This window comes from Ovis aries, chromosome 18 (genome assembly GCF_016772045.2).
Source record: "Ovis aries strain OAR_USU_Benz2616 breed Rambouillet chromosome 18, ARS-UI_Ramb_v3.0, whole genome shotgun sequence".
Lineage (NCBI taxonomy): Eukaryota > Metazoa > Chordata > Mammalia > Artiodactyla > Bovidae > Ovis > Ovis aries.
This window is the reverse complement of record NC_056071.1, coordinates 5,897,743-5,918,834: the sequence shown is the minus strand read 5'-3', so window position 1 is coordinate 5,918,834 and position 21,092 is coordinate 5,897,743. Positions and strand designations below refer to the sequence as shown.

Sequence of the window (21,092 nt, the reverse complement as noted above, 5' to 3'; positions counted from 1 at the left end):
AGCCGTCTGGTGAGTGAACCCTGGGTACCTGAAAACAGTGCTGCCCGGGCTCCTGTTCATTAACTGCGGCGACGTCTGTGCGGCGGAAGGCACTCCCACCAGCTGTCTGGTGTCACCCGGCCACCCTCTGCCCGGAGGGGTATAGGAATGGGAAGCTCCTGGGCTGGGGCTCCTTGAGCCACTGGGATGAGGATGAGGAGGCACAGGCCTGGGCTGCTGCCTGCTGTTTGCTGGCTGAGGGACACGAGCCGGGCTTCACCATGCAGTGGCCAGCAGCTCAGCCAGCCCAACACATCCTATGTACGGAAGGGGGTGTAGCAGGCTCCCCACAAGGTCTCCTTGGCCGCTGCCTTTCCCAGCCCATCGCTCAAGGAGCAGGCTGTTCTTGGGTTTTATGTTTGTATCTGTTGATGGTTCCAGGTCACAGACCTCTAGGTCCCAAGTCCAGACACATGGGAGGTAAAAAGAAAGCCTTGGAACTCACCATGCTGTTGTTTTTCAGGTCCTCAGGACCCCAGCCAATCTGCCTTCTTCTTCCCAGCTTTCATAGCCCTTTTATTATTGTCTGTTGAATAATTCTCAAGGTACATTTGGTTGCATTTAAAGGAGAGGAGCAGGGAAAAGCTGAGTTTACATCAGCTCAGGCCAGGACCAAAGCCAGCACTGGCTCCTTGAATCCTCCAAACCATGCTATGGAGGAGGGAAAGTCAGTGTGCCCACTATATAGATGGGGAAGTTGGAGACATAGGAAGATTAACTGACTCAACCTGTGGCGAAGCTGCCTTCAGCATTTTCTTCCTGAAAACCTGAATTAAAGCTGCAGGCCTGGGCTACACACTTGGGCAGAACCTCGGAGGCCTGCATCCTAGGGCACAGCATGGGCCCTGCCTTTCCCCTGTGCTGCTTGACAGCCATTGGCTGCACAGGTGCCAAGGTACATGGTCTCGGTCAGAGCTCCTCCCTCCCTGGACTGTCACCACCTTCTCTCTGTGACCTCTAGACCAGGCCTGCCTGACCCCTGTCACAGTGGCTTCCCTGGGAGGCTCTGCACCCTGCCCCCTGTGTCCCTGGCTCACTGCCCTCAGCCCCCCTTGCATCTCCCCTCCTCTGACTACTCTGCAGTCTCCTCCCTCAAGGCCCATCCCCACCCTCCTGCCTCCTGAGGATCCTCAACGTGGCCCTTTTATGGGGCTGACTGTCTTGTACGTCATACGCCACAATAAACAGCTTGCTACTTCCAAACGTGGCATAACCTTATATTATGATAATCCTGGTTCCATCACCTACAAGCTCCAGGGCTGTGGTGAGTCGCGTAACCTGTGTTTCGGCTTCCTCACCTGCAGAATGGAGAGAATGACAGAACTTATCCCACAGGGTGGTGGGGAGGACGGAAAGAACTAATGAATGGAAGGCGCTGAAAACTAGCCTGCATAATAAACCCGTGAGAGGGGCTGCTGTTCAACACGGGTGCATCTCTGCTGCCATTCTGCCGATCCTGGCCTAGTTTGTCCTTTATGTTGTGCGGGGGTCAGGATCAACAAGGGGAGGGTTTGATGTGAGCTCAGAGATCAGCTCAACTCTCCCCATGCTCCAAGAATCTCTCCTTCAATCCCCAGGCTGCAAGGAACCAGCTCTGTGCAGGAAATCAACACTGCTAGAGAACTCGAATTTGATGAGCTTTCTTTCTTTGTTGGGTCGAAGCCGCTCTCCAGGTGTCTTGAGCATGCTGGTTTTACCCTGCTCTCTCTCAGGGGCTGTGCAGAGACCCCTTGTGCCCAGCAGCCTCTCATGTGCCCCCCAAGTGCTTGTGTCCCCAGCCCTTCTCTTCAGCACAGAGACACTCAGCTCCTCCAGCTCTTCCCTTCATCGCCCCTTCCCTTTCACATGGCATAATCCTGCCTCCTGTGCTCTTTTTAAAAATAGACTTCCCAATACTGAATGCCAGACTCCTGATGCCACTTAACCTCTGAAGGGCAGAGCAGAGCCATCACTGCCTTCTTCATTTCTGGAGACAAGGCTCCTGTTAACGGGGCCTAAGAATGCATGTGTTTTAATGAGTATGCAGCTAACCATGAACGTGAAAGTGAAATCGCTCAGTCATGCCTGACTCTTTGTGACCCCATGGACTGTAGCCTACGAGGTTCCTCCATCCATGGGATTCTCCAGGCAAGAGTACTGAAGTGGGTTGCCATTTCCTTCTCCAGGGGATCTTCCCAACCCAGGGATCGAACCCGGGTCTCCCACGTTGCAAGTAGATGCTTTTACCATCTGAGCCACCAGGGAAGCTCACCAGCTAACAGTAACCCTTACATATAGGAAATCAGTGTCATCTCTTGTGCCAATCTTACTCTGTGGGCTGCTGCAGAGTTAGGGAGGATTATGAGTTGGAACTCAGTGGAAAACGGTCCTGGGATCAATTAGTAATGTCTGTCAGTGGAGTACAATGCGGAAGTAGAGACACACGTGTTTGCTGGCAGGGGCCAAAATCTTTTTACACATGCTGCCATTAAGCCATGTTTCCACCCTCCTGTGCATTACATCTGCTTCATCTGGGGCTTAACTCATATTAAATACCATCTGGAAAGCTGCAAGGCATATGGTTAGTGCACAGATTTCAATACTGACAAAGGGCTTGAAGCCTGACTCCACCACTTACCAGTGGACTGTCCCTGGACCTCTCTATAAAATGCAAATAATAATACCATAGGATTGGAGGTAAAAATGAAATGCAATCATGATTTTCAGCATTTGGCCCACTTTTCTAGGTGGTCAAGAACTTCTTATTTTCTGAATGTTTGCACACCATTCTCCCTCCTGTCTTTGTGCCATCTCAGTGTCTGATGGGCATGCGTCCTCTCTCCACATGCATGCAGCTCATGATAGAAATGTTAAATCAGCGAGCTCCAGGGCAGCCAGAAGCCTCTCTCCCAGGTAGATATTTCTCTTCTAATAACGATGCTTTGAGTCAAGTTCAAGTTATAAGTTCATTTAACTGCAGCAGTATCCAGCCCATGATTCCACATATTTCCCATCAAGAGTGTTAAGAGTTTTGCAGAAACCTGGGTGAAATGTACATTTTACATTCTCTGCTTCTGCAGGATCTGTTGGGGATGACTTGTCTGGAGGGTCTCGGCTGACTTCCAGGATTGCCTCTTTTAAACCTGGGCGCTCACAAATGATGTTTGATGAGTCATTCTGGAATCCTTCTTCCAAATAGTATTAATATCCCAAGTCTAAAATGTATGCCATTTGTCTCATTCCCGTCTTGCATGACAGCATTTACCTATTTTAGTCTTTAGCACCCCTGCTTTCCCTCATTGCCGGTGTTCTCATTTGCAAACAAGTCTCCTCAGCCTGAGCTAAGAAAGCCTGAATCACGTGAAGCACCTTCACCTCCTCCATTATTGTCCATTGATCTCTCTCACCTCCTCCATTATTGTCCATTAATCTCTCTCACCTCCTCCACTATCTAGTCTTCAGCTCCTACTGGTACAACATGTAGTGTACAACCTCTAAAGGAGCGTGTCAACACTGGGTGGGACTCGCTGGGCAGTTCGGTCATGATGAGCATGCCCAGTGATAAAGGCAACTGAGTTACCAAAGCCAGTGTCCCTCCAGGTGTGGCTCTTCAAAAGACACCACACCCTTGGCCTTCAAAAGGGATATCTTTACAACCCTTTGCAAATCTGCCAGTTTGGAAGTAGGATCGCTTTGGGGAACTTTTTAACTTTCTTTCCACTTTGGTAACCAGCCCCCATTGTTTTCTCTCCTGGGACATTTTTCACAAGGAAACAATTTTTGTAATCACCTGGCAGGAGTTGTTATATGCACAACAAAGACCAGAGTATAAGAAGTTCTGCAGACCAGTGCCAGGCATTGCTAAGCCCAAACCCCCAGGGCAGACAGGCTTCTAGGCCAACGTGATTCAACTCATGTTGCAGCTAGAGGTGACCAAGGGCCTGGATTTCAGGGCTTACTCTAAACTCTCATATTCCAGGCCTTTCCACAGAGCATTTGGGGGCGGCACTTGTCTTCTAGACTTTGGATAATATGAACAAATGTGGAAAGAGAAAATAACATCTTTGATATTAGATACAAAAAACAGTTAAGAGACTGAGTTGCCCGCTGCGTGATTCTACCAAAGGGGCAACGCCAGGACGGCCTCTGCGCACGCAGGTCACTGGCAGCGAGGGTGGGAAGAAGCCACACTTAGGAAAAGCACTGACTCTCCCACAATGGCTACTGCCTCCAAACTGAGAACAGAAACTTAAAGGGAGACTGGAGGGGGAAAGACAGGAGCGCCAGCATCTCAAGGCCTTAGGTCAAGGGCCTCTGCTGCCCTTCCAAGACCACCGCAGTGGAGGCTTTTCCAGCGTGTCTGACAGTTTTCTTCAGTGGTTCAGTCCTGTTGCTTCTTTCCATCTTCTTCATGGAAATATCTCGTCTCACAGGCAAACCAAATTCTGCTTGATCAGCATGTTCCTAAACGGGTCTGTTGATACCCATGAGTTTGACAGTCTGGTATTTAGCCCCAAATTTATCAGATTTTATGATACATCACATTAAATCTTTACACTAGAGTGGGGTCAGAGAAGGCAACGGCACCCCACTCCAGTACTCTTGCCTGGAAAATCCCAAGAACGGAGGAGCCTGGTAGGCTGCAGTCCATGAGGTCGCTAAGAGTCAGGCATGACTGAGCGACTTCACTCTCACCTTTCACTTTCATGCACTGGAGAAGGAAATGGCAACCGACTGCAGTGTTCTTGCCTGGAGAATCCCAGGGATGGGGGAGCCTGGTGGGCTGCCGTCTATGGGGTCGCACAGAGTCGGACACGACTGAAGCGACTTAGCAGCAGCAGAGTGGGGTCACTTTTAACAAGTAGGATGTACCAACCATGACAGGGAAAGCTGGTCTCTAAGCTACAGAGGAAGCTGAATGTAAACCCAGCATCAACTCTGGAAGCCTGGTGAAGACCTGTTGGAGGCTGCTGGCATCGCAAGGATAGTAAATGAAGCACAGGGAAAATGGGACCACGGAAAAGATTCCAAAGTCAAGGCAATACAGCTGTTCTAAAAACTGCCCCATGGACCAAAATTTTAAAAATGAAAAAAAAGAAAAAGTTTTTTTTCCCTTCAGCTCCATATAAAGAACTCCATGTTTATATGTGTACATACATACACACACACACACACACACACACACACACACAGAGGTACAATATACAGCTAGGAGCGAGCACTGCTCTGAGATGGGGTCTCAAAGTATCACATGCAAAGGAATCACCCAGCTGGGCCTGGATCCTGCATTCCTACCAGGTTCCCAGGTGACAGCTACTGCTCCTGGGACCACTCTCTGAAGAACAAGGTGGGGTGCGGCAGGAGTTGAGTGTGTTTCTCCCATCTGTCCCTGGTGTACTCCACACCCGGGGCTGCCTCACTCTTCCTCACGAGATTCTGAACAGGGCACTGGAAAGGGGTGCTCCAGATGGCAGCTGCCAAGTCAGCAAGAACAGATCAGGCTGGGGTGGGGTGAGGTCGGGGGGCAGGGAAAGAGATGGGTCCTGGGAGCCTGCTCTGCGGAGTGAGCCAAGCTCCACGTGGGCCAGGCAGCCGGGCGCCAGCGCCTCTGTCTGCACGGTAGCTCTCTCCCGCGGCCAAAGCAGTTTCCGCCCCTCCCTGGTGGAAGCAGGGTACAGGTCACGGAGATCGTCCCGGGGCTCCCCCCGGCACAGACGACTGACGCTGTCAACCTCAGGCTGGTTGGGTGTCCTTTCCCAGGAAGCATGTGTTCCTGCCTGAAAGGCATCTCTGACCGAAAACCAAACTGCCTGAGCAGGTTACCAGCGGGTGAGTCCTCAGTGTGTCTGAAGCTGCCCTGTGGCAGGGGTCCCGCTGGGCCCGGGAGGCCCTGGTGTGAGAGACAATTTAACAAGTCTGACTTGGAAAGCCACCACTGTTTCTCTGATCCCTTCTCGTTAAAAACCTACCTGGTTATGAGCTGGGGAAGCTGTGGCCCTCGTGGAGGTGCAGGTTCACCCCCAATAACACTTCAGCCCCCCAAGTCACAGGGCCCAGTATCTTCAGGGGGCTGTCTGCCCACCTCAGCCACAGCCTCTCTGGGGACTCCGACGACCCCAAGATTTTTCCCGGCTCAGTTCAGAACTGACCAAGGCGCCTTCTCCTCGTTCTCTTTTTTGCTTCTGATGATAATATTAGTGAGTCACCAGGCTCACTTCCCAGCGGCCCCTTCAAACACCGCAGAAACGCGGCTGTGCTTAAGACGAGGCCTTTGTCAGGCATCCAGTGACCCTGGGGAGTGTTACAACCTGCCACATTCTATATCCTTCCACTTATGCTTATTTTCTCTGAGAGGTCGTCCCCAGATCCTCATGCAAGCTCCTGACAACCACAGTGCTCTGTTCTGAAATCAGGAACAAGATCCCTGATTTCCAGCTCCCCTGGCCCCTTCAAGCTCCTCTGCTGGTCCTGTCTGCCGCCACCATCATCTGGCAAAACCACCTCCAGGCTAGGTGGGAGTGTGCCCTCGGTGCCTAAAACTGGACAAGGAGATTAGGGCCCTTTCCCAGAACTGCCGTTGACTGGGCTGGTGGCAAAGTTCCCAGGGATGAAGAGAACGTGCAGCTGCCCTCAGGCCTTTGGAATTTTCCATCAGCAGTGGGCAGTGGATGAACAAGGATTTCAGGCATGAAACCAAATACCTTGGGAGAATGCGGGCATGTGTGAGCCACAACAAAACACCACAAGCTGTGTGGCTTATCGACAACAGAAACTTCTTTCTCACAGTCGTAGACGCTGGAAGCCCAAGGTCAGAGGCCCAGCACAGTGGGGTCCTGGGGGCCCTTCCTGGGTTGCAGAGGCTGCTTTCTTGTTTTTTCACACGGCAGAAAGAGAGCTAGCCAGCTCTCTGGCCTCTTCTTTGAAGGGCACCAATCCCATTCGTGTGGGCTCCACCCTCTTGAGCTAGTTACTGCTCAGAGGCCCCACCTCCACGTACCATCACCATAGGGGTGAGATCTCAACATAGGAGTTTGGAGGACACAAACACTCCGTCCGTAACAGAGCACTCCTCCATCTGTGGAGAAGTTTGCACGCTAGAACGCCCCACCGCCTCCCACAGTGCTTACACGACCCTGGTTAGGTAAGCAGCAGCGGTCTTTCCCAGCAAATGTGGGTAAGCCCAGAACCAGAAGAGCCACTTGGGGAGCACGCGGCCTCAGCATGCGATCGGTTCAGCTGTATGAAAGGCACCGCACCGGGCCCGAGGCTCTGGTCTGAGTCTCTGCTTGGTCACTTGGAGCCCTGAAATGGGAAGCCGTCTGCAAAATGAGGCTGAGATGATTTTGGACATCCCTTCCAGCTCCGAGAACCATGAGAAAAGCCGCTTACAGGGAGCTGCCAGAAGCTCTGCTGTTTCTAACGAGAAAATTGGATCTCATCTAATTCCTGGGATAGTCTGTAATGTAAGGAAGTTCTGAGGGGATTTCAAAATTTGGTTCTTCAGCCAAACCCAATTCACACCTCACATCCCTCTTCCTGCCCCGCCATCTTCTCAAACAGTGTCTCAGACGACATGAGTTCAGGTAAGGAAATCCACCAACAATTAAATGCAAAGAAATCCTGGGATGGAGACAAACACTCCCACATCTTGTGTAACCTTCCCTATCAGAGTAACGGAACTCGGGGAGCAGCAGACGCCCAGATCCAGCTGGATTTCCCATCATGGCGATAACATCCAGCCAATAGCTGCTCGGCCTAGCTGCTCAGGATGCAGGTGGGAACACATGTGTCTGCTCACTGAAGAGCTTTTAATGGCTTTCCCTTTGTCTGTCTTCCCTCCCAGCCTGGCCTGGGCAGATCTGGTAAGGCTGCAATCAAGGTCCTCTTAAGAACAGTGGCTCTGGGCGTTCCAGTCAAGTGGAAGAAGGGTTCTCTCCTCACATTCAATCCGAGGCAAGGAAGACTCCAGCGGAAACGATGATAACTTCCCTGCAACTCTTCCTAATGCCAGGCAATGAGAAATCACTCCTTAAGGCAGATAAGTCATTTAAACGGGGCCCCAGAGACAAAGTTCCTTGCTGCGCTGGACCCTGTACCTCCCATTCAAAACCATCCATCTGGGAAGGGCCCAAAGGAAATTCTGCTTTTTTTTTTTCAGTTCGGGGTGGGGAAAGGAGGGAAAAGAAAGGCAGAGCTGTTAGGAAGGAGTCACTCAGGGCAACGCGGAGCGGGGCTGAGAACTGCTGTGCTTGGTGGCTGCCCCACAACCCTCCAGAAGCCACCAGTCATTCTAGCTCATCCAAGACACCAGGAGAAGGGTGGTTTGTAAATGAATGTCAAAGAGCTTAGAATTTTCAGTGGCACATTTTTAAAAATAATAAGAAAAGTAAATTAGGTTTGATATGACTCTGGAATTTGGATAAGACAGCCAAGTCAAGGATGCTCGTACAGCAACTTTAATCCATGGGCCAAGCGCTGAGGAAATGGTACTTAGAAATCTCTCCAAGCACCTCCATGGGAATCCTGAGAGCCCTGAACACCACTGGCACCACCAGTTAAGGTTCCTTCTAGGAGAGGAGGCTGCAGGAGGCTATAACAGCTGAGTAGGGATGGAGGGTGAGACTCAGGGATTCAGGGAGAAATCCCTCTGAAAACCTCGAGTAGGACTTGCCTGTTCTAGAACCAGCCCTTCCTGCAGACCTCCTGGGGGCCACCTTTTCTGTTCTGCAAGAAAGGCTGACCCACACATGAACACAGCCGTCCCGAATTCCAACTAGATCAAAAGCACACTTTTCCTCCTCCTGGGATTTCTAAACAGTTATAACATTTGCAGAAATCCTCTCTCCACTACCCCTTCCATGTGATGTCTGTGCTGTGCCCGCTGAGTTGAGCACCCAGGCAAAGGACTTGGCAGGCTGCCTGGCCATCCTTGGCGGCTACCTGCTTGCTCACATACGCCCCACCCCCCGTGTGCATGCCTCGGACCCCCTGCTCTGCACCGGCAGTTTGCTCCCCTCTTCATGCATCTGAATAACAGCTTTCCTTCCTGCCTGTTCTGGGACTGAGACAATTCCTTTCAGTTTGAATTGTGTCAACTCCAGTTTTGAGAACAGTTTTCCCAGAACAGGTATCCCCTCCTCTCCTTTCCTCAGCTTCCCAGGCAGCCAACCACCCTCTGCCCATAAACCACCATCCTTGGGAACTGAACGCAGTCTGCTTCCATGCCACACCTCAGGCAAGTGTGTCCCCAGGCCCCCGACAACAGGACACCCTTCCTCATCCGCTGTCCTGAACTCATTTGAGCAGAGTCACTTTCTAGCTGGAAACATCCAGAGTGCCTGGCTCTAACTTTTCACCGGTATCTTTACTGGAAGCCATCAAGTTTCACCCGGGACCTGCCTGGGCCATGGGTCCACTTCTTACCTCAGGCAGGTGGCCACCTGGCCTCTGTCTTCATTGGACTGAGCAGGGGAGCAGAGTCCCTGCTCTGGGCGACATCATCCAGGGAAGGGCTTCTGCCAGCTCCAGGGGGTGAGGGGCGCTTGTGTGGACCTGGGGACCCAGTTGTGCACTCACGCACTGATGGGCCAGGGTCCATCTAGGACTGACTGCGTGTCTGCAGGCAACAAGCGTCATCCAACACAGCTCCTGATCACCAGGGTCTCTGTATCGCTCAACCTCAGCCCTGCGTTTCTCTCCAGGTGGGAGCATCAGGCCCCTGTGGGCTGCCTGTCCCCCTCCTTCTGCTTTTTCCTTCCATTTCCAGGTCTCCCAGGAGGTATCAGCTGAAATAAGACAGGACTACTCCTGACTGCGGTGGCTTCTTTCGGGAGGGCTGGGCCTTTCCTCACCTGACTCGCCAGCGATAAGCACGATTATCGGGCTTCCCTGGTGGCTCAAGTGGTGAAGCATCTGCCTGCAATGCAGGAGCCACAGGCGATGCAGGTTTGATCCCTGGGTCGGGAAGATCCCCTGGAGGAGGAAATGGCAACCCACCCCAGTGTTCTTTCTTGCCTGGAGAATCCCAGGGACAGAGGAGAGTGTTGGGCTACAGTACACGGGGTCACAAAGAATCAGACATGACTGAAGTGACTTAGCATGCACGCACCTGGTGCAGGGCTAGGAGAGTGGCGAAAAAGCATGGAATTTAGGGTGACCTCGCGAGGGGTGAGCTGGAGCCAGGAGCACATCCAGCACCACGGCTCAATGCTGGGGGTGACCTGGGGGGACAGGGCCAGGAAGTGCGAGATGGAGCAGGCAGGCAGATGAGGCCAGAAGCAATGATACAGGGTCTTAGATGTCAGGCTGGCAGCAGCCCTGCCCTGGTGCACCTGGTGTCTCCTGGAGAGCTTTCCAGGCATCCCTCCCCAAGAGCGGATGGTTTAACTGATCAGGCCTGTTAACACTTGGCCACAGGCACTTCGAAGAGCCTCAGGGGCTCCTCTCCTGCAGCAGAGCCCGTATGTCACCTCTGCTGGGTTCCCAAGTTCCCATGAAGGCAGCGATTTTCAGAGGCCACAGGCAGAGCCAGCTGACCAGAGTAGGGGTAGATTCCAGAATGGAAAGACCCAAGAAAGGGCATCTGGAAGTCAGGAAAGACCCCAGAAAGAGCAGGTGGGGAGAGGCCCAGCCTGCAACAGCTTGCACATGGGCCGTGACTCTGGGGTCTGTCTGGAGCATCGTCTTCAGATTTCTGCGGGTTGGAGGGGTCACGTGGTTTGGTCTGACTCTCTAGGCAGGCGCTGATGTGGCTCAGGCTTATCTAACAGAGCCTCCTAAATCCGACAGAAGCAGAGATTTATTTTCCGCAAGGGAAGCTCTTTGTTGTTCTGAGTGGGTAGCCAGGTAGGCCGTGAGTAGAGTCCTTCTCCGCTCTCCCCACCCCACCTGGAAGCCCTGTTTAGACACTTCCCAGGTGCTGTCTTACCCAATTGTGTGCATGCTGTGTGCATGGTTCCTGGGTTTCCCCAGCCCCCAAATGACCAGCTGAGACTTGGGTCTGTGCCCTCCCAGCCTCCAACTGCACTAGGAAGCATTCTTCTCAATCAAATGTCTCCCCTGGGCCTTATCACGCCACATTAGACCAACCTTCCCCCAAATAAAAGGCACTCTAACCAATTTTCATGGAAATACTTTCTTTCTAACACTAAAAGTTCCAAATCATAGTAAACAACAGCCTCTAAAAATAATGTTATACTAACATCACTACCAATGCTCCCCTTGATTATCAGGGTATCACTTGATTTTTTAAAAAATTTTTCTCATGGGCAGTCAGCACGGATATGAGCTTCTGAAAAGAGTTCTTCCTGTGAGCAATCAGGGCTGCATTTGGCCTCAAAGAAATGAATGCTTGGAGCTCTCCCTCTTTCTCTCTAAAGTCAAATAGTGATGAACAACTTGGACACTGAGGTTCACCGCAAGGCATCCTGGTTCCTTAAGGGGAAGACCTGGGCAGAGCTGTCCCAGCTGGGCGGTCTGCTCCATGTCACTGATTCTGTCACAACCAACAACAGCTGGAAACACGGCCCTCTAAAGTGAAAGGTCTATCACAGACACCCTCTCGTGCTCAAGACCATCGCTTCCTCATGGTCACCGCAGGCTCAAGAAGACACAAAACCAGCCTCATTTTCAGCTGGGTTTCTCAAGCTACCACAACAAGACAGGGAGACAGCCACCTTCCAAACCTCGCACAAGGTGAACCAAAAGATGGGGGCAGCTGCCTATCATGGGTAAGAAGGCATCTAAGGTCACGTTGTTAGTCGTTCAGTCGTCTCCGACTCTCTCCGACCCCGTGGACTGCAGCACGCCAGGCCTCCCCGTCCCTCACCATCTCCCAGAGCTTGCTCAAACTCCTGTCCATTGAGTCGGTGATGCCATCCATCCATCTCATCCTCTGTTGCCCACCTCTCCTCCTGCCCTCCATCTTTCCCAGCATCAGGGTCTTTTCCAGTGAGTTGGCTCTTTGCATCGGGCTCATTAAAAAGCCCCAAAGCTGCCATTAGAAGAGCAGATGACAGACCCAGCTCATCCTCCAGGCAGGAACACAGGACAGCCCCTTCCCAGGGTGCCCCCACGACTGCCATCAGGAGATGCAGCTCCTTTGCCTTCTGTCTGAAGCCATGGCTGGGGTCTTTTCTGCCCTACCTCTTCTTCACCAGGGCAGATCACCAGACTGCCAGTCTCCCTGACAGCACTTGAATTTCCTAGGGAAACCCCTCTCGAGGACACACTGGCTTCCTTCAGGCAGCTGTACCATGCCATTTTTGCCTTCTCTGCATTGGCTGCTGGCAAACTGAAGGTACCTTGGTTTTTTGCATATATAGCAAACTCTCTTCTTTATAACATATATTTCTATAATTTGAATTCTTATTTTAATAGCCCTGTTGTATAGGTATATTATCATATGTGTGTGTGTGTGTGTGTGTGTGTGTGTGTGTGTGTGTGTGTATGCCAAGTCGCTTCAGTCCTGTCTGACTCTCTGTGACCCATAGACTGTAACCTGCCAGGCTCCTCTGTCCATGGAATTTTCCAGGCAAGAATACTGGAGTGGGTTGCCATGCCCTCCTCCAGGGGAATCTTCCAGACCCAGAGAGCAAACCCGAGTCTCCTACATTCCAGGTGAATTCTGCAACACTGAGCCACCTGGGACATCCATATTATCATACAAGAGATCCCAAATCATTTTAGGTAGAGACTAGAAATTGTCTCTAAAGTACCACTAGTTTCCTAATCTATAAAGTAAAAGCTAGGAAAACTGCCTCATAGGACGGATTCAATAACACAGTGAATACATAGCATCTAACAGTACCTGGTACACAGTAGGTGCTCTATGAGATCTGATGTGATTTAAACATCATTACTTCATTGTTAATTTATGTCCAAAGCAGCATTATTGATGTTACCAAGTCAAACATTTTTCATTTAATCTATAATTTAGAACTTATTTTACTGCAAATTGGATTGGAGCCGGTTCAAGGCACCAAATGAATTATTTTTGAACTACAATAACTGAAATAAACTATGCATACAAGAGAGGGAGAAAAACGCCAGCACTACAATGAGTTAGACATTAAAACTGAGCCTTACATTTAGCTTTGTGGTTTTTGGAAGCCAAAGCAAAAATGAAATCATGCTAACTTATGTGACACTCATCATCTGATAAATGGCCTGTGCAGCTCCTATGGAAAGTGACTCTTCTCCTCACACTGGCATCCGAGGATAAGTGTTCACACTGCTCCTCACAGGAGATACACCGGGTACGGAGCAGAAGGGCTACGTCCATGCATGCCTGCACACAAAGGCGCACGCATTCATCCTCCAGAAGAGATGCTTCACTTTTCAGTGTTAAATGATTAGGGCCTGGTGGGTGAGCTCTCTGGAGATTTCCCATGGGTACACAGAGGGGTGTTCTTTATTGTTTTCTAAAACTCTCACCAAGAAATTTTATTAGAGAGCATGGACCAGTGGATCAGATCACTGAGAATACCATCCATCCTATGTCAGTTTACACACATTTAAGAAACATGGAATTAAATTATTCCTCTCTATCCCAAAGAATGGATCAGTTTCCAGGCTCGCATCTGTGAAACAGCCTGTCCAGTGGCTTTCCTGAAAGTGCAGGCTGGCCTCCACCTTACCGCTCCACACAGCCTCCCCGACTCCTCGAGGCGGATGGCCAGGGGAGTCCGTGGACAGGGAGGCTGACTTCATCCATGAAGGATCTGCCTCTCAATGTTTGCGAATAACCAGAGACAACAGACTTCTCTGGGAAAATCACAATCGCCCAGCCAGGGGCAGGACCAAATGCTAGCAGGATTTACTGGCTTTGATGAACAATAAGGTGTTTGTTTTTGCAGGTAATTAGAGTTCAGTAGCAAGCTATAAAGAGTTCTCCGAGAATTCTAAACAGACGGTAGCTAAAGGCTATTGGAATATGACTGAATCTCATCAGTCATCTGCAGACCTCCCGAGTTAAGATGCCAGTATTTGATAAAGCACAACCACACAGACCACCAGAGAGGAATGGCGCTCTGTGTTCTTAATGTCCAGGGAGAAAAGGCGAAAACGTGTGCTCACATGTGCTCATGCGTGGGGGTGACTCCTGCCATGGGAGGCAGCAGGTCACATAAACATATCTCTTCAAAGGTCCACATGGCCTGTGTGCTGGGAATGTTTCGACAACTCTACACTCTCACAACTGTTAGGGAATGGGTTCCCAGGTATTACAAAGGGCTGGGTGGGGCATTTGACAGAGAGAAGTAAAATCATACGCATTTACACTTTTCTTTCAGCACCCACTATTGAATGTGGGGCTTGTTGTTGTTGTTGTTTTCTTAACAAATCTGAGATATGAATACAAATTTGATTACAATTAGTTTAAAAAGTTTTTTTCTAGGAGTCTAGACAAAAGAGGACAGGCAAAGTGCTGTCACCAATATTTTTAAAATACTGTCAATTGAGGTTTGACAGAAAACAACAAAATTATGTAAAGCAATTATCCTTCAATAAAAAATAAATTAAAACATACTGTCAAGATGAAATAAATGTGTTCTTAGAGATAACTGCTCATCTTGCTTGTCTTGGCCAAGAACTTGTTATTTTCTCCTTAATACCAGAAAATACGCCTAAGATTATTTTCATTTACTCACATCATGATAACCAAGAGGGACAGAAAAGTGAACAACAAACCCACCCACAGGAGTGAAAAAAATTAAAATGAGACCAGATAAATGAAACAAGGTTAAAAAAAAAAAAAACAAGCCCCAGATATGGCTAAGACTAGGGGACAACAGCTGCTTTCGTACTCCTTACCCATAGCCTCTACTCTTGAGAAGCTTGAGTTCACATTTAGGATTCTAGGCATCTTACTGTCGAGGGCACTAGGAAAACTTGACAATACATATATTTTCTCCAAGAACTAGATTTTCATTTAGTTTTGCTCTCTTCAGTCCAATATGAATTTCCCCATTGTTTTGCATGTTTGGGCCTCAATTTATTTATTTAAAGTTCTTAAGCAGTCACCTTCCAATGTTTCCTTCAGAGAAACATGAAACAGCTACTCCAGGAGGAAGAGAAAACCCTCGGGCCGCAGGTTGAGAGACAGCTGGCCTCCTGGGCTCCCTGCAGGTGATCTCAGCCTTGGGCCAGCCACTCAAGCCCCAGCCCTGCTGTCTCCCCGTCTGAAACGCCAGCAGGCAGCCTCAGATTCTGTCCACACTTTGGGCTCTAGGGTTCTGTGGTTCTTTCTTCCTCAAGGGGAGAATTGCCAATGGACAAAGGGCATAGCTGATGATTCTTTAAACTAAGACACTGACATTCTGCTTTCAGAAAGTTGGACTTTGTTTGAAACTGGCTGAAGAAAAAAAAAAATTCAATGGCACGAAGATAATCCCACTATCTGAATATATTTAGAGTGAATCAAAATCGTGCTGATCTGGGAAAGGGGATGCAACTCACGACGACACTCTAAGAAAAACCTCTTCCCTTTACAGAATGTGCTTTAAGAATAGACCAACCTCAAATGAGCATTTCCGCTCTCAGAGACAGTCTGTTCAGTGATCTCCTGGATTCCCTGAAGGGCTGGGACCTGGGCTTGCCTAGGTCCCTACTCGAGAGGAAGCAAAGGTGCCCAGCAGTACTGTTTTAGAACTTCCAGAATCTGAGTGAAAAGAATATGTATTCAGAAAAGCATTTAAAGAGGCAGAACAATCCAGAGTCTGATACTTACTTGTGGCCCAGCTCATGAGCGATGGTAAAGGCCAAATTGAGGCCATTGTCTTCGGCAAGCACACATTTCCTCTTAGCACTGCACACACCTCCTAAGTAAGCAATTCCTGCAGCAGAGACACAAAACACATCCTCTTCAGAACATGCGAGGTCCTGACCTCGCAGGGCAAATCCACACGGTCAGCATCACACACCATCGAGAGGGGCAAGTAGGGGTGAGGATGACCACGGGACTGGGCCTGTATCTCCAGAGCTCATGGAGACTGGCTGGTCGGTGTGGGATGCTTCTGTACTTGTCTAATGATAACAATAACCACCACAAGCATCTCTCAAGCATTTAACATGTGTCAGGCTGAGCAGTTGGCACATCTAACAAAGCCCTCACTAGCCAGGATGGAGGCAACAGGGAAACCGCAGTTCAAAGAGGAAAGGTAACTTTCCCAAGGTCCCCGGGACTGGCACCTGGAGCTGGAGGCTGAGGCAGCCAACTTCAGCATCCAGGGCCGGGGCCAGGCGAGGCCAGCAAGGCAAGGTACCCAGTGTGCAAGGTTCATGGAGAGGACCCTGAAGGGGTGAGCAGGCTCCTTCAGACTCCGTGCCTCAGGCCTCCACATCCCCCGCCCCAGGCCCAGCCCCACAGGGTTAATGCTCTCAGAGGGTGAGCCAGACCAGGGCCAGGGCTCACTCAGAGCAGGCTCCTTCAGACTCCGTGCCCCAGGCCTCCACATCCCCCACCCCAGGCCCAGCCCCACAGGGTTAATGCTCTCAGAGGGTGAGCCAGACCAGGGCCAGGGCTCACTCAGAGCAGGCCAAGGACAGCGGGAAGGTTCAGGAAAATGTCTCAGGAGCCCCTCAAAGGAGGAGACAGGGTCCTGGGAGGAGTGAAAGACACCGGAAGAGTAAGGGCCTGGAGGCCACCTGGGAAGATGGACCCTGCGGTCCAATGGCTCATCCCTGCATACATGTGAGAGACCCCAGGACCTTCCCTGAGATGGGAGGACGGAGGCAGTGCAACTAGGGGAACCAGACTCAGGAGAACACTGTGAGCAAGGGGCTGAGGAGAGAGGATGGGAGGTGGCCGGCCTGTGGGGGTGATGGGGGGAGGACAGAGGACGGAGGGGGCGGCCTATGGGGGTGATGGGGGTATTTCAGGGGAGCAAAGCTGTTCTACAGAGGCCCGTGAACAGGAGAGGGCCTTGGATGGACTGGGCACAGCTGCAGGTCACGGGCATCAGCCATGCACGGCTGCCCCTCTCTAGGCTGACACCGCCCGTGGCGCCTCTGCACACTCCTTCACAGCTCTGAACCTCGGAAGGGCAGCCCCGTGGTCCCCTCCAAGGACCCTCAGCACAGGGCCTGGGACAGGATTTGAGTGCTGGTGGTGGCCAACTCCCCACTGTGTCCTGTGACATGAATGAGGGGCTTAGGGCCCGGGCGGCGGTCGGTGGGTCACAGGCCTGGGCGGGCCCGGTGCGGCCCTCGCTGTGCGCTCACAGGGGTGCGGAGCAGGCAGTGGCTTCAGCTGGGCATGCACGGGCTGGTGGCATGGGTGACCCAGTGACCAGGGCCTCTGCCCACCGGCCTGCACCCTGGGAAGTGCTGTGGCCACACACAGCTCCCTCAGCGTGCTCAAGGAGTCTTGGGAGCGAAGGGCATCCCCGCGGGCACAGGGGCCAGGGCGGGAAGGGGCTGACGGTAAGTAGGGGGATTTAGGAATTAAAAACGAACCTCCCTCCCTGCTCCCGAAGAGCTAAACCAACATCCTGTTTGTTGACGTCAAGACTAAGCCGGGGCAGACCCCGGCACACAAGGGGCCCCCTCACAACCCCCTCGAGGGGCAGACCCTGCGAGGGGCAGCACAGGGGCTGGGCACCACGGCACATGCCTGCTTTTATTTGGAAACACTCGTGGCCAGGGTTGAAGTTTTTGTTTTGTTTTCCACCAAAAAAAAGAAAGGAAATGCTCTTAGGCCTCAAGATGTGTTTCTTTGCACGCGGGCATCTTAACGCAGAGGATGGGAAGGAAGAAAATGACAACCAGAAAGGGCACGATCTGCCTTTGTGGTGCCTTCAAGGTCGTTATTCTGGTTTTGTTTTAAAAACGCTTTGTGGGCTGCTGCAAAAAGTCCAGCAGTGAGTGGGGCGGAAAGCTTCCACAGGGCATTGACGGCATCCGCAGGCCGCACACATGCACACACACACACACACACACACACACACACACAGACTCACTCACTCACTCACTCACTCACTCAAATGCACCCCTGGTCTGCCCAGCCTCCCGGGTCAGTGAATCAATCGGAAACAATCAGACATGCTCGCCCCAAGGAGTCGTCTGGTGAGGGGGAAAGAGACATCCAGGGCCAGCTGTGCTGAGCTTGCTGTCCCAGGACCGCCCGCTGAGCCAGCAGCCTTCAAATACCACAGGATCACGCCCCCAGTCCCGGCTGCACTCAGCACCGGAACGGGGGCATCGTGAGTTTCCATTCTAACTGGGCAACACGCAAGGCTGGGGAACAACTAAGTGGAGGGCGTCTCAATAATCGCATTTTGGTTTCTCCAAGGTGCAGATGACTTTTTTTTTTTTAAACTAGAAAATGAAGCCTCGGTTTATAAGAGATACTCCCAGACAAAGGTGGATTAAGCTCTAGTGTTTTTAATGATTTATTCCAATTGTGAACTGCTGTTCATAAAACCAAGCAAGGCAAAGCACCTCAACAAAAACAGCCCCAAAATGGAGCACTGGAGCTTGCAAATTTATGAGCAATGCTGTGGAAAATGCTTAGAACTTGAAAAACAAAGTCTGGAGAGAAGCCCAGGTTGTTGTAAAAGCGCTGTAGGGAACAGACGGTAGTTAGGCCAGGAGCTTCAGGGGAAGCACAGCCCACCACTATTCCATGTTTTCTGGGAACAGCAGTGTACACAGCAGGGTGTGATGGAGACACGGAGACCCCCTGTTGCCTCTGCAAAGCCACCAGCTTGAAAACGCCGTCAGATCTCACCTCAGCCCTTGTCAAGAAATAAGGAAAACCCAGTTTTCTCAGCATCGATTTTGCTTTTTAAATTTAAAAAATGAAGTCTGTAAACATAAGTTCTGAAACTGTGGAAGCAGAGGGACCTTCTTGTGGAACTGGAATTCCCCACAGACAGCAAGGATTTCTTAGACCCCAGAGTGGTGCTTCCAATGGTTTTGGGCCTTCCATGATTTAAAATTCTACACCAGAGAAATCAGAGTAGAACTTATTTTTGAAATCTTAAAAAACATCAATTCCACATGTTTGCAGAGCTCCTTGGAACAAAAGTGAAGCAGAAAAGCAACTGGCATTTATTAGGGGTCTCTCCACAGGCGAGTTCCGCTCTGCATGTGGGGTCCTCCCTTATTTGGAAGGTATTACTGGCCCCACTTTACAGGCAGAGAAGTGAAGGTGCAGCATCCAGTACATGGCTGATCAGGGCTCAGACTTGTGTACAAATGCAGGGCTCTCTCTCTCCAGCACCCATGCTCCCCCAGGCAAACGCTGGGCCTCCCACACCAAACTTTTGGTAACCAGCAACAACGATAAGCTTGAAGGATTTAAAAGATTTTCATAAATCTTAATGTGCACTTATGCTGAGATGTGGGTGGGATACAGTAAAGGTTTCACATCTTTAATCCTAAAGATGAAAAGACTTGAGGGATATGTGGTCATATTAGCAGTAGTCATATTAGCAGTAGTAGGACATGGTTAAGTCATTACAAATCTTTCCTTTTTTTTTCCCTTTGGACAGTGAATATGTACTTGCTATGAAAATTAAAGGTATTGATTATATCTCATTTATTCAAGGTGACATACCACAGAGGCAGAGGTGGGAGACTAACAAACCACCACCCACAAAAACTATCTGGATTTTGATTCTGAATGTACAGCCCTGAAGGCAGTAGACACGAAGGAAGTTCGCAGTCAACACATAATTGAGTGTGTGCTTGTATCCTAAGGGCAACTCACTCCATCTCTATGAAACCCTTGGCACAGATTAGGAAAAGCAATATATATTTTGGAAAGTCTGAAATACTGGAGTTACAGATGCAGGGCTGTAAAGCGTTTTCCTGATGCCTGGAGAAGTGTATCTAATTGATCACAAAGCAGATCACATCCACCAGAGCCTCCCAACCCAGTTTCTCAGGCAAACCAACTCAGTGTGGACACACTCTTCTCCATTCCTTTTCTTGGTAGGAGCACAAGCTTGAGGAGCAAATTGGGTGAGATGGTTTAATTTCTTTTTCAGTGGAAAACTGTGTGGTGTAAGCACATAATTCTTAGACTTAGCGTTGACCATATGATCTTTTCTAGATTTAAAGAGTAAACAACACCCAATTGTATAAACTCTGGTTTATCCAGCAAATTGTCTGTGTAAACAGTTTACAGCTGCTGGCCCTGTTGCCCATTACTCAGACCTTCTTGGGCTCTGCCTCTGAGAGAGATGGTCATCTTTCTCCCACCAGCCGCTCCAGGAATCAACACCATCATGGTTATCCCTGGCATACCACCCTGCCAATTATGAGATCGCAATTTACATCTATTCTCTCAGCAATCACAGCAGTAGAGATTGAGTTCCACGCTCAGGCTTGTCACCAAGTCCTTGTGCTCTTGGAAACTCACTAAGTGGTTGGAGGTATGATCTGAATTTGTGAACGGCATCAGGAACAAATGTCTTAGAACCTAGAACGTGACAGATGAAAAGTAACTACGGTCGATTCTTATTACTCACGGTACCTGGATTCTAAAAGGAAGCTCCGAACCCTGAATTCTGGAATAGAGAACAATTGGTCCTAGGGGAAATACAGGGTTTGGTTCCTGTGAGCCTCTGATCACATTTTGTCAACTGACACATAACTTTGTTTTATGTGTCTTTCTGTTTAAAGACACCTATTCGATACGTATCATTGATTCATTAACATTGAACCAAGTGCCTGTAACTCAAGGCTGAATGAAGTTCATCTAGTGTTTTCTTTGCAAGGCATGTGGCAACCCTGAGCTTTGAAACACTAATCAGCACTTCAGCACTATCCTTGGAGGCCACTTGAAACAGCAAAATCACCACTAAAAGCAGAAAAATATGAAAAACAAGGTGCCAGAGAGACCTCAAAAAGGACACTTGTTCATAGCATGAGAGCTGAAACAAGAAAGAAAAACACTGCCTTGTATGACCTCTCCTGGGAACATGCCTGCTGGGTGACTCAAATATTTCACCATTCTCCATGTATCTGCAAATGACCACAAAAGTACTGCAAGTACTGACTTGGGAGTTTCAAACAAATTTTAACGAGTAGGTGAATTCACAAATGCGGACTCTATGAATGAGGAAAAT

At 50.1% G+C, this 21,092-nt stretch overlaps 1 protein-coding gene across 4 annotated transcripts in view; it reads right to left on the bottom strand.

The window, feature by feature from the left end:
- Positions 1-21,092, bottom strand: part of ADAMTS17 (ADAM metallopeptidase with thrombospondin type 1 motif 17) — a 392,113-nt gene that overhangs the window by 204,404 nt on the left and 166,617 nt on the right. For all 4 annotated transcript variants that reach the window (XM_042235032.1, XM_042235035.1, XM_042235033.1 and 1 more), the window contains exon 8: positions 15,746-15,851. In XM_042235032.1, the coding sequence (XP_042090966.1) occupies positions 15,746-15,851 (106 nt within the window). The remainder of the gene's footprint in view (positions 1-15,745; positions 15,852-21,092) is intronic.